The 13,196-nt window shown below is 33.2% G+C and overlaps 1 protein-coding gene across 5 annotated transcripts in view; it reads left to right on the plus strand.

Annotated features, from left to right (window-relative positions):
* The window catches only part of ERBB4 (erb-b2 receptor tyrosine kinase 4), a 1,133,152-nt gene that overhangs the window by 839,609 nt on the left and 280,347 nt on the right, over positions 1–13,196 (plus strand). For all 5 annotated transcript variants that reach the window (XM_032859886.1, XM_032859888.1, XM_032859890.1 and 2 more), the window contains exons 8-12: positions 946–1,059; positions 2,624–2,750; positions 9,275–9,348; positions 10,498–10,588; positions 12,727–12,926. In XM_032859886.1, coding sequence (XP_032715777.1) covers positions 946–1,059; positions 2,624–2,750; positions 9,275–9,348; positions 10,498–10,588; positions 12,727–12,926 — 606 coding nt within the window. The remainder of the gene's footprint in view (positions 1–945; positions 1,060–2,623; positions 2,751–9,274; positions 9,349–10,497; positions 10,589–12,726; positions 12,927–13,196) is intronic.

A 13,196-nucleotide genomic window follows, 5' to 3' on the forward strand; every position in this document is an offset into this window, starting at 1 on the left:
GGCAAAACTAAGAGTCAGAAGCTTAACCAACTGAGCCACCCAGGGGCCCCACCACTTGGATTTTATGACCCAAGCAGCAAAATGCTTGCATCCCAGACTGGACCTGTACCATATGTCTTTCCTGATCTGAGACCCCTTCAAGGCCAGAAGCCCTTCCAAAAGTCTGAATGTTAGACCAGAAGCAGTATGCCCAGACAGGGAAGGATACTGCCTTTAAAATACAAAGGGGCCTAGCAGGTGTCATGTTGCCTCTACTGTGGGAGGCTCTAGATGCAATAATTTGGTCTTTTTTTGGGGTGGGGGAGGGAGCATCCTGGCATATTTCAGATCGCTGGAGCCCTAAACATTTCACAGGCGTATCAGGTAATCAGACATTCCTGGTTTATGTAGTATACCTTCCCTAGTCTCCTTTCAAATTCCATTTTGTTTCCTCATATAAAACCGTGGAACAGTTTCTGTGGCATTCCACTAAGAGATAGAACACATTTTAAACATTTCCTCTTGGATATGAAGTGTGCTTTCTCGATCCAAGGCAATTCAACTTCAGCTTCATTTGTGCTGCATGTAACTTGAAGTATTTTTAGATTACAGACTTGCATCATGACATGAAATGAAGTGGAACTATTGAAAAACACAAACTAAATGTCATGTAGTTTCCTAAGTCTATAAAAGAAATTCACTGTGTCTTGGGGGCTCTTCAGGATGCGGAGCAGTAGTCAAGCAAGGACTAACTGTTGTTAACACAGGCTGCCCTTGGATTGGAATGTGGATGTTCAGATTCTGTTTCAGGTGGAGATATTTGAACAGAGTTGTTTTAGGGAAAGAGGCAGACATGTATACTATCAATGATACTCATCACTGTCAGTCCCTAAAGTACTTTGTTTTAAACTTGTTTGCCGGCCATCAACATTATTGCTCATTTTGCCTTTTTTTTTCCCCAATCAGATAACTTTGTGGTGGATTCCAGTTCTTGCGTACGTGCCTGCCCTAGTTCCAAGATGGAAGTAGAAGAAAATGGGATTAAAATGTGTAAACCTTGCACGGATATTTGCCCAAAAGGTGAGTGATAGCTGAGATTATGCCGGCCTGAACAGGGACCTGCTCCAAGGTTTTTCCATTTGCTCTTCAATGGACTGGCTAAGTTCCCCTCTCTGAACACACACATACCTTTCCATGACTTTGAACAGTTCCCCAAAGTATCAACTATCTTAACAGTGTGTGTTAATGATTTTGAATGATGTAAACTAAATAACCCAGGTTAACCTGGGAGTTAGCATTGATAGAAACTCAGGAAAAAAGTTATATTTTATTCTATATGCAGCAAATCTTAGAAGTTAAGCACATAACAAGGGATGGATTGTGTGATTATTTTCACATCAAGAACCCATGTTAATCGCTTGCCACTCTACACTAAATGATTTGCTATGCATATGAAGGGGTGCAAAGAGACAAATAACATGATACTTACCCTCCAGAGCTTCAAAACTACTTTGAAAGATTAGATGTATAAAATGACAAGGAAATTTACCATACATATTAAATAAATGTTGCAAATGATTCCTGTTTTAGAAATTGAGTGCAGAAAGAAATCCCTTCTAGCTGTGGTGCTCCAATTCCTCACCCAAATGAAACTTAAATTAAGCAGGATGAACATACAGTCTAAATTTTATAAATGATATTAAGCCTTCCAAATGATCACAGATTGCCTTAGAAACGGCAATCAAGACTTGTTTTTTACTACATTCTCTCTTTCCTCTTTCCTTCTCCCCCCCCCCCCATATTTTATTTGCTTCGCTTTGTTTGTTTGTTTGTTTTGAGTAGAGCCTTCAGAAAGTACAGGTAATACTCAATTTAAGAATGTAAGAATAGGGGCACCTGGGTGGCTCAGTTGGTTAAGGGTCTTTCTTCAGCTCAGGTCATGATTTCAAGGGTCCTGAGATCAAGCTCTACATTGTTTGGGCTCTGTGGTCAGCAGGCAGTTGGCTTTTCCTTCTTTCCCTCCCTCTACCTCTCCTGACTCTCCCCTGCTCATGCTGTCTAACCAACACACCACCCTCCTGCTCCATTCAAATAAATAAATAAAATCTTTAAAAAATAATTTAAGTATAAATATTTCAATGGCTCTTGCTTCTGATTACACCTCCCAACATTAGTACTTTGTTTAATATGTATTCTTAATTAGACCAATGGTAAAACCACAGTTTGAAGACCATCATTAGGCTATGAAATTATTTTACTCAATTGAGTAAAATAACACTGAAAATGGTATTTTACGATAGATGAAAAAATAGTTGATTTTATGTGCCAAAAGCAAGCATTGATTGTTGGAAGTTTGTTTTAGTTACATATGTGTTGTGCGGGTATACTTGGACTTGATATAAGATATTTTTATGTGTCATGGTCACGAGACTACAATGCAGGGACAATATTTTAAAGCAGGCCCAGCAGTTAATGTTGCATGAATAAATTTTTATTTTACTTGTTAGAAAACTGTGTATGTCTTATGATGAACTTTCTTCATTTTATAATGAAATATACTGTTATTTTATAATAGAAATGCAATGATTTATTGTGCAAAAAAATAGTTGCTCAACTCCCTGACTGTGAGTCTTGTTTTCTGCAGCTTGTGATGGCATTGGCACAGGATCACTGATGTCAGCTCAGACCGTGGATTCTAGTAACATTGACAAATTCATAAACTGCACCAAAATCAATGGGAATTTGATCTTCCTTGTCACTGGTATTCATGGGTCAGTATGAAATTGTTGTAGAAAATTATTTTACGAAGTGTAGACAAAGCTTAAGAGATTCTTTAGCTTTGTCTGTTTGATTCCTTTTGACCTAGATGAGTTCTTCCCTCCGTTAATGTTCTTCTCCAACAAAATCAAATTCCAGATTTTACCAGCAATGATAGTAAAAACCACAGTTTTGAGATACATAGACTATGAGTTTAGTAACTACATAGATTTGACAATATAAGTTTATATGTAAACTAAAACGTATTTGTGGGATAGTCTCCTCAAATCCACAGATTTCAGAAAGTTTGACATATTTTTACAAATGTTTAAGGAAACAATGTCAATGGGTGAAGTGAGGAATTTCATTCAAATTCCTAACTGATTAGTTCAGGGAAGAATAAATTAATATTCTTTTAAAAATGTATGTCATAGAAAACCAATCAGTAAGTTGAAATTCTCTTGAGCTTTCAGAAATTCTCTTTGGCCTGATGTATCTTTTATCTTTCTCTTAGGTTAGGAAATTAGTACTAGTATAGGAGATCTAATAAATGAATTTCATTTTAGCAATAAAAATTGTAACATTTTCTGGGTTCCTTCATTACGGAACCACCTGCTGGTTTTAACTAGGAAAACAGCCAAGTTTGTATTCTTTCAATTGTAATAAAAACGTCAGTATTTTTACTTTATATTTTATCTATTTATCTATATTACTCTTAATCCCTAAATATTAGTGCTACAAGCTACAGATAAAGAATATGACTCACATATTTCAATTCAAAATCTTAACTCTAAACATATATCACATCATTTCTAGAAGCAAAACAATTTAACACATTATGAATAAATATGTCCAAACAAGAATACCAAAAGAAATAGAACAAAGTGTTTCTTTCCACGCAAATAAGTTACAGTAGGTCTTATTGCATAAAGCATTTTTTCACTTTAAAATGTAGCTTTTAATATGGGTTCATGCCAGATACTATAATGGAATGTACACACTTTCTTCCCCATATATGTTTTATTCAGCCCAAGCAATGCTTAAAAATAAATATATATGTTCAAGATTTCTAACTTCTCTTTAAAAATATGTAGATTTGGTTCCTTAACACATTCTTCTACATGGCAACAATCTTTTGGAGCCAGGTAGTTCTAGCCATTTTTAGATAGGACAACCAAATTTACCAGAGTCACTACTAACCCTCTGAATTGATTTACATTGCTAACCTCACCTTCTTCACCCCAATGAGTAGGAGACCTGGGTCAACATTTAGGTGCATCTATATAATGGAATGCATGTATGACATTTACTAAGACAATATATCTACACTGTAACTATTTTCAAAACCAAAACTATTTTCAAAACCAAATACCACTATGAATTAAAGATCATATCATGTTAACAGCATCTTGTGAGAAATAGGAAGACATACACACTTAATTCACATTGCCTGCCTCCACACGGGTATAATACGTGAATTGGCCTCAAGTCCATCAGTGCAGGGAAAGATTTGAAAATGCAGTCTTATAAATTGCATTGGAGAAGTTGTTTTCATTCTAATCAGACCCAACGTCCATCTTTTATATATTAAATGTATTCATACCTCCTTTTGAATTATGAAATAAAAATCACAGATAATATAGCCTACTTATATACATAATTTTATAAAGTGATTGTAATTCTCTATTTTTGATTTAAAGAAAAAATACAAGTAAAGTAATGGATAACAAAATATGAATTGATAGGAAAATGCTCAACTTCTACTTACTTGGAATGAAAGTTTGGATTTATGAGAAATGAGATTAGAAGTTATTCTGTGCAAGAAGTATGGGGAAGTAAAGAGCAGAGGGACAGCTGACCACTGGAATAGGAAATAAGTAACAGACATATTGTTATATGAGGAGGAAAATGGAAATAAGTATCATTCAAATAGAAGTAACATGACTGCAGAATTACACATAATCATGGTATGATCAACTATGAAGTTTGTGCACATGGGTCCTTAACTGGGTGAGACATTTTAAGGTTATTCAAGACATGAGGCAAACTTTGCTGGGAAAAGACATTTAATTTTCTTGGCTTGGGGTTATTACTAAAAGCCTATAATGTCCCCCAATATCTGTTACAACTGACACGTCTCTGCAAATGTCCCAGCTTCCCTTGAGGTAGGAAATCCTGCCCACATTGAGAACCACTGCAAGATTTCTGTGATAGTAGAAGGATTATGAACCAATGGAAGAAATCCACTGATGGTTAATCTTGTAGGTAAACCATGGGCGGGGAAGTTTGACAAAGATGATCAAATGCAGTTCACAATTCTTATTTTAGTCTTTGTTCCTTATGGAGCATACTTATCTGAAGTCTGGATTTATACTAATTGTAAAATGGTTTTACATATTCTGAATCACCTAACGTCCAGAATAGAGGAAATATTAATAAATACGTGCAAAAAAGGGAAGCAGATATGTCAAGATATAAAAATATGTTGCACAACAGATACCATTTATTCACAAATTTATGAGAAGAATCATTACAAAGTATTAGATTAATCTAGACTTTCAAGGAAAACAACCTTACTAATTCATTCAGGTGGAAATGGATTATAGGAAATTGACTTGCATGATTAGGAACAGAAAGGTAAACAAAGTCTCTCTTAAAAATGAGCTCAGAAGTAAAAGTTAAATTTCCTACTTCATTAATTTGAGCCAGACTATACTAGAGTTTGCTTTGAGGCTCTAACATAGACAGTTTTACTGAGTTGCTTGGTTTCCATTATATGTCAAATGCTCAGTTTCCATTATATGTCAAATGCTTAGTTTCCTCCAGTGTAAAGTTGAGAATTCGGTTTATAATAAAATACCTACCTTCTCTGATTATTGCAGAGATTAAGAACAAAGATCATTTTTAAGTGCTCAGCTGAGTACCTGATATATTGTAAAACATTAATAAATGGTGGAAAAATAAAGAGGCATGGGGAGAAAAGGAGGGAGAGAAAAAAAGGGAGAGAAAGAATAAAGAAAAACCAAAGGAGGAGACAGTTCTAAAGAAAAATCTCAATAACTGTATTTAGTTGTAGCACAACATGTAATGTAACAGATATTATTTTGTAGACTAATGAAAACCAAATAGAGGCAAAGTTTTTTTCATGGCAATATTTCCTTTATGGTAAGTCACACTCCTTCCTTAGTCCAGAAGATTATTATTTCTTCTTAATCATAACACTGAACTTAGAATATTTTAATACTAACATTATAATTAATATTACTGTGTCTCAACCATAATATAGAAGGCATTTTCCAGGGCAAATATATACATTATATATGATATTTCTCATTCTTCCTAATTTTATGTCAGTATAAAACATTATCTGAAGCCTTTCTCTTGATCTTTGGAAGGTTTTGATAAAAAGTCTATTTTGTGGGACTAAGACATCTTACAAATATATAGACATTATTTGTATTCATGTATACAATTCATGCATGGATGGAGAGAGAGATTTTAAATGTGAATAACATTATAAGCATTATAAGTATTATAAGCAAAAAACTTCTAGTAAATTAAAGACATGTTTTACTTCCCTTAATTCCCATTACCTTGATCTTCAACTATTTTTTAATAGGACGTATGGTTTGAGTAAAGTAGCTAAAGTATTTCTTTAAGCTAATAGGTAAAATTCATAATTAAATGAGATTATGCTTTTCAAAAGTTTATGCAAAAAAATAAATTTATGGTTAATTTGTCAATTACAATTTTTAATATATAAAAGAACTCAATAAAGTTAACTGGCATGCTCATTATATAACACAATGGTGTCATTGCCAGAAATAGACTAGGCACTCTTAGTCCTTTATTTAGAATGGGAACCACAGGCAAACCTGTGTGCAGGGCTGTCCATAGGAATGTTCACCTTTCATCTCTTGTCATGTTTGATAATAGTCATGTGCATGTACTTAGAGTAACAGAATGCTCACCAAATAAGTATGTTCAAACTATATCGCAGTGAGACACAGACAAGAAAGTGCTTAGATAAGAGAGTGTAGTGATGATATACGATGGAAAAGAGACAATGGGTTTGGTGAAAAATAAAGCGATTTCAATGGAATTGTAAAAATATGTTTCTCTCTATCCTGAGCTTTATTTTGGATCACCAAACACAATGACAGGATGGACATAAAGTTCTTTCTCGTGGCTCTGAATTTAGCTAGGGAAGTTCTCAATTTTAAAGTCCTCTGGATTTCAAGTGGCTATAGGATACAACTCCCTGCAGGTACTTTGAAGTTGGTAAGTAGGATTCTGTCAACTTATTTTATGAGAGTCCTGAATCTCTAAAATTAAGTATATAAAATTTCTGTGGTCCATTGGGTTTCATATGAACAGTCCCGAACTCATTTCATTCCTAGCAACTTGGAAGTATTCTCAGTAAAGGTTTGCACTGACCCCATCATTGTGTGCTTGCCCTGAATTGTGAGTATTTCTTAATAAAGCCAAGATATTTGATTATATGACCAGAGCTGTTCTATACACTGCTTTTCATCAAACAACAAATGTTGAAAGCTCATTCTACTACTGCAGAGCTGATATTTTCTCTGCATACAAAAGTCTTTACACATTAAAAAATGATAACAACAAGAATTTTCCCGCATGGCGAACTTAATTTCTTGGCTTCACGTTCATCAAAAGCATAATATTTTATTCGATGTATAATCAGTTATAAATAGAGCAAGTTTGCCAGAACATTTAATTTAGACTTTAAGCTTTGAGAGACATTCATATCACATTGAGGAAAATCTTAATTATGTGTGAATTATGGGCAAACTCATTTATAGCCTTCTATAACACTTCCTGTTAAACTAGCAGTTCATTGTATCAGTTATACTTCATAGACTGAAACAGTATTTAACCAAGCAGAGTTTTTGTTGTTGTTGTTTCATTTTGCTTTTTTTTTTTTTTTGTATTTTTTAAGATATAAGTTGGTTCACAGTATAGAAGCAGATGCAGATAAACCAAGCTTGAGGGAGCCAGTAAAATGGGGTTCCAGAGGTCAAGGTTGCTGGAACTAATGGCGATTTCAAGGTTCTAATGCAAGGATGAATTAAAATCAGTGGATTTAGACTCAGATTCCTAGAAGATAAGCCTTATGCCTTTCTGTTTGTTGGAGGGCTGTGGAGCACCTTGATTGATAGCCCTATTAAAGCCACATCTAATGTATCACTGTATCCTATTGTTTACTTCCCAAGTGAAAAAGAAGGTTCTCAAAGATGTAAAACAGCAGATGTCCACAGGAAGAATAAGGCTCAGGTGATTGCTACAGATGGATACATGCTTCTAAAAAAACCTAAGTTCATTGTTCTTGGGTTTGATCTCTCTTGGAGAAGTGGTCAATGAATAGGATTTAATTTTTCTCTGGAAGTTATATATTGATACAAGTTCTCTACTTGCCTAGAATAGCAGAAGTCATCTTTCAAAGTAATAAAACTTTTTTTTTTTTTTACTTTTCTAAATGAAGTATTTTTTTTTTTTTTTTTACTGTGTTATGTTAGCTACCATAAAATACATAATTAGTTTTTGGTGCAGTGTTCCAAGATTCATTGTAAAACTTAAAAAAAAAATGTATTTCTTAAAATAGTTGAAAATATTGCTTGAATTACTGAGAAGTGTTTGGCATTATTTAGAAGTATTTATTTGGTATGGTCACTATATTATAGATGAAAGGTTTCTCCTTAAGAAGAAAACTCTGAAAAAAAAACAATAAATACTTAATTTTAGAAGTTATTTTATGTTCATTTTTGAAAAGAAAAGGCATGTATATATCAATTACATTAATTACAAAAATATATTTATGCATTAGGAGAGGGCATTTTTTTTAATCTCCAAAATTTACACGTTTTGGATATTATTAAATTTGTTATAAATTTTGTTTCAGATGTTAGTATGATTCATAAAGATGGGAGCAAATATTTTCTGTGCTATAAAAGCAAATGTAAATAAACCATATAGGAACAAGATTGCTCAAAATAATCCTTATGAAGAGTAACTTTCATACTAATAAATGTAAGGATATAGCAAAAAAAGAAAAAATATTTCTTGTGTTTGTTTTTATACATCTTATGAGATTATAGGTGCTATTAACAATTTAGGATGTTTGAGAAGACCAAAAAGCAATTGTTCTCACCATAATTATTTGTAGTGTATATTTTTCCTAATTAAGAAAAAAAAACTTTAAAGGCAAAATACAATAAATAAAATTTATAAGTAGACTTGATATGTCTGGAGGTTTCTTTAGGATAGTCAGACTGGACCATTCCTCTAGAACTAGAATAGCCTTCGATGAAGATCTCATCTGATATCATCATAAATGTCTTCAAAGCCCCTTTTAATCCTCCTCCACATGTAGCCTAACAAACTTTGGACAAGGCATTGCTAATTTTTCCATTGCTACTTAAATCCAATCTGAATGAACTAACTACAGTCATATTTCTTATGTTTTCATTCCTTTATCTGATTTAAAATCTGGCTGCATCTCTTCTTTATTCTATAGAGACCCTTACAATGCAATTGAAGCCATAGACCCAGAGAAACTGAATGTCTTCCGGACAGTTCGAGAGATAACAGGTAATTTTTAATAGTACATTTTTGTGCTATGAACTATGTGAATTTTGGCATTTTCCTAAAAATATTATATAGTATTGAAATCAACAACTTATTTTCAAAGCAAATTCTAGTTTTAAAATGAATATCATTTTAAATTATGGGTGTCTTTATTCCTTAGCATTTGTGCACATTTTGAAAGCCTGTGGAATTTATGAAATAAAATATCTTTGATATTTTTATGTTATTGCTTTTGTGTCAACTGATCTTTTGATCCACGTTTTTCTGTGTACCTTTTCACAAGAAATACTCTTGAGCATGGATAACATGTAGCACTCATTTAGCGCATATTTACTGAGCACCTGATATGTTCAGGGCTGTTATATAGTAGCTGATGAGAGACTCATAGACATGAACTGGATATAGATTTGCTATTGAGAATGAAAAATCAAATGAGAAAGGTTAGATGTATATATATATATATAGGAATGCATTAGACTGCAAGGCAGACAAATGATATCCTAAGTGTAGAGATAGAGTAGTAAAGGATTTCCAGAGAAATTAAAGCTGTATTTTTCTTTATATGTAATTAGACTAAGTATTTTGACTTTAGAAGAGTGAGTCAAGGGGTGCTTGGGTGGCTCAGTCATTAGGTGTCTGCCTTCAGCTCAGGTCATGATCCCAGGGTCCTGGGATCGAGCCCCACATTGGGTTCCCTGCTTGGTGGGGAGGCCTCCTTCTCCTTCTTGCACTCCCCCTGCTTGGTTCCCTCTCTGTCTCTCTCTCTCTGTCAAATAAATAAATAAATAAATAAATTTTCAAAAAATTAAAAAAAAATAAAAGAGGAGTGAGTCAAATGAAGGATCATTTAGTTATTTTTACGTATGTAGTTTTATGATCCTGTGTGTCTGAGAAACCTAGATTTTTGGTGTTCATTAGTTAGGTATTTGTTATATAATGAATATTGTAGCCCATGAACTTTGGGTAAGACAATCTTACTTAGAAGAACTAGGAGATAGAATAGAATGAGTCAAAATAGGAACATTTAGTGTCTTTTTTTTTAAACTCCTATCTTTCAAGGCATTTTCATCATGTTTCAAGGATAGTCAGCATTAAACACAGTTACTAAGGTATTGGTATTCTGAGTTTTTTCACTGCTCTTGTCTTTTTTAGGTTTCTTGAACATACAGTCATGGCCCCCAAACATGACCGACTTCAGTGTTTTTTCTAACCTGGTGACCATCGGTGGAAGAGTGCTCTATAGGTAGGTGTGTATGTTCAGAAATGCAGGTCTTCCAGATTTCAAGACTAATGTCATGTGTACATATCTCAAAGTTTCAGCTTCACTGATTCTAGAAATATTGGGTTTCCATTTTTAATTCCAAACGTAAGCCCAATGAAAAATACCCCTGGTTATGCTTTAAAGTATGCAGGATAAAAATAAATAAATAAGTAAAGTATGCAGAATAAACAGTTTGATTTTTCAACTGCCTCTCACTTAAAGTGATTTTAGTGTTTTGCAGGTATGGTATGCATAAAATCAAACCTTTGTTTTTGAACATATGTTATCATAACTAGCAACTAACATGGGATTACTTGATAATGGCTTAGGGGTACAGGAGGCAAATGCTATTTTACCCGAAGATTCTTGTCTCTGGCGCCATCATTTCAACCATGCATCATGGGGCTGATATTTCAGGACTTGGTCCACTGCTCTGTGTTCAATGCTGGCTAATAGTGGGCAGGAAAATCAGGGCCCAGAAGCACACTGAAGGTCTAATATCAAAATTTTAATTCACATAATAAAATGTGTGAGTTAATATTTATTAAGCCACTGCTTTATTTTATTTTAGATTTCCTCTGTATGAGATTCTTATTTATGAACAGTTAAAAGTTAATTTACAATAAGGGATTTAGATTTCAATTTTTCTACTTAAATCTGAAGGATGCCTTTAATCAATATTGTCATCAAATATTCCATAATAATATTCTCAGAAAGTCCACTGAATTTTGCTATTAAAATAGGTATATCTGTAAGAGGTTTTAAACTGTAAGGGGGAAAAGTTCTTAATAAAAAGGCATAATTGAGAGATACAGTCCTTTGAAGTGCTACATGCGACTAAATTTTACTATCCATTGAATCAAATGTTAAAAATCTGCTATGCATTATTATGTTCACATTGTAATAAACAACTCAGGATGGTTATGATGAGAACACAGATTTCAGAGAATGAATTACATCTCAGTTGAATACACATGTACTGAGTTTTATACATACATATATATGTATGTATATATATGTATATAAGTATATATGTAGGTATATGTGTGTGTATATATATATTATATATGTGTGTATATATATATGTATGTACGTATATATATACACACATAACACATGGAAAAAATTCTGAATATTGCAGAAAAATATATTTAGATTTATAAATAAAATAAAAGAGGACAGCTTTGATCTGCAGAATGTAAAATATTGTTCATTAGTTGATTGAAATGTGGGAAACAGATGATTCTTTAGAGAATGGAAAAGGAATTTAATTAAAAAATGTAGACTGTTAAAATAAAAATAATTTCCTTGAAATGATAATTTGTTTACATAGTATAGTTGTTATTTAACTTTTAGACATGCTTTCCCCAGTTGTCCAAGCCTTCTGAGTATTTTTTTTAACTTTTAGCTTAATTTCATTCTTTTCTTTAATTTTTAATGTCTCCTATCTTTACTGACACATTCTTCAACTATTACAATTTGTTTCTGAGTTTAAATTAAAGCCAAATATCTATAGTCATACTCTGCAATATTTACCCTCTGAAAGCTTATCTAAATTTTTTAAATAGAGTAGAATTAATGTCTTACCTTAGGTAGATGAATAATATTCCACAAACAATTGTTGATTATTTAGCTTTTGAAAGTTTTATTTAAGTAATCTTTACACTCAACGTGGGGCTCATACTCATGACCCCAGGACCAAGACCCTCGTGCTCATCCAACTGAGCCAGCCAGAATCCCCTAATTATTTAGTTTTAAAACTGAATTTCATCCTTGAAGAACTTGAGACTTAGGGGATAGTGGGAAAAATAGTGAGCAGATATGTCAGTGGTAAATATGTAGACAGAAATGGAGGTATCGTTAATATTTGTACTTCTAAAAATGAACCTTTTCTTTTGGGGGAGTCAAATTATTCCTTTTACAACTTAGAATATATAGCATGTAGAAAAATAATATTCAGATCACAATTTAGTGATTCAGTCTCTTTTTTATGCCGTATTAGCATTCTTTTTAGAGTAAGATGTGACATCCTTATTTTACTTCAAGAATATATGCCAGAAGATGTTTATTAATATATACATATTAAATATTGTTCCATTCCCTCCCTTTCTTCCCTTTAGTGGCCTCTCCTTGCTTATCCTTAAGCAACAGGGCATCACCTCTCTACAATTCCAATCTCTAAAGGAAATCAGTGCAGGAAACATCTATATTACTGACAACAGCAACCTGTGTTATTATCACACCATTAACTGGACAACACTCTTCAGCACTATCAACCAAAGGATAGTAATCCGGGACAATAGGAAAGCTGAGAACTGTAGTAAGTACATTATTCAGACATTAAAACAGAAACTTTGAACATTTTCTCCCATTCTGCATTGGACCAAACAGTTAAAAATAACTAAGTCAGAACTTTTCCCTCTTTTTCTCAAGTGTTCAGAAGGGGGGTAGTTAAACAGAATGGGTGACTTCTTATAATTTATTGCATGTTTTTATAACATACTGTGTGCTTGCAAATCTTCCTCAATTATAAGAAACTTCCTATAGAGACTAAGGTTCAGTAGGTGTTAGGTGGAACCTGGGACTTGAA

The sequence above is a fragment of the Lontra canadensis genome, unplaced genomic scaffold, assembly GCF_010015895.1.
Source record: "Lontra canadensis isolate GAN:19392208 unplaced genomic scaffold, GSC_riverotter_1.0 scaffold18, whole genome shotgun sequence".
NCBI lineage: Eukaryota > Metazoa > Chordata > Mammalia > Carnivora > Mustelidae > Lontra > Lontra canadensis.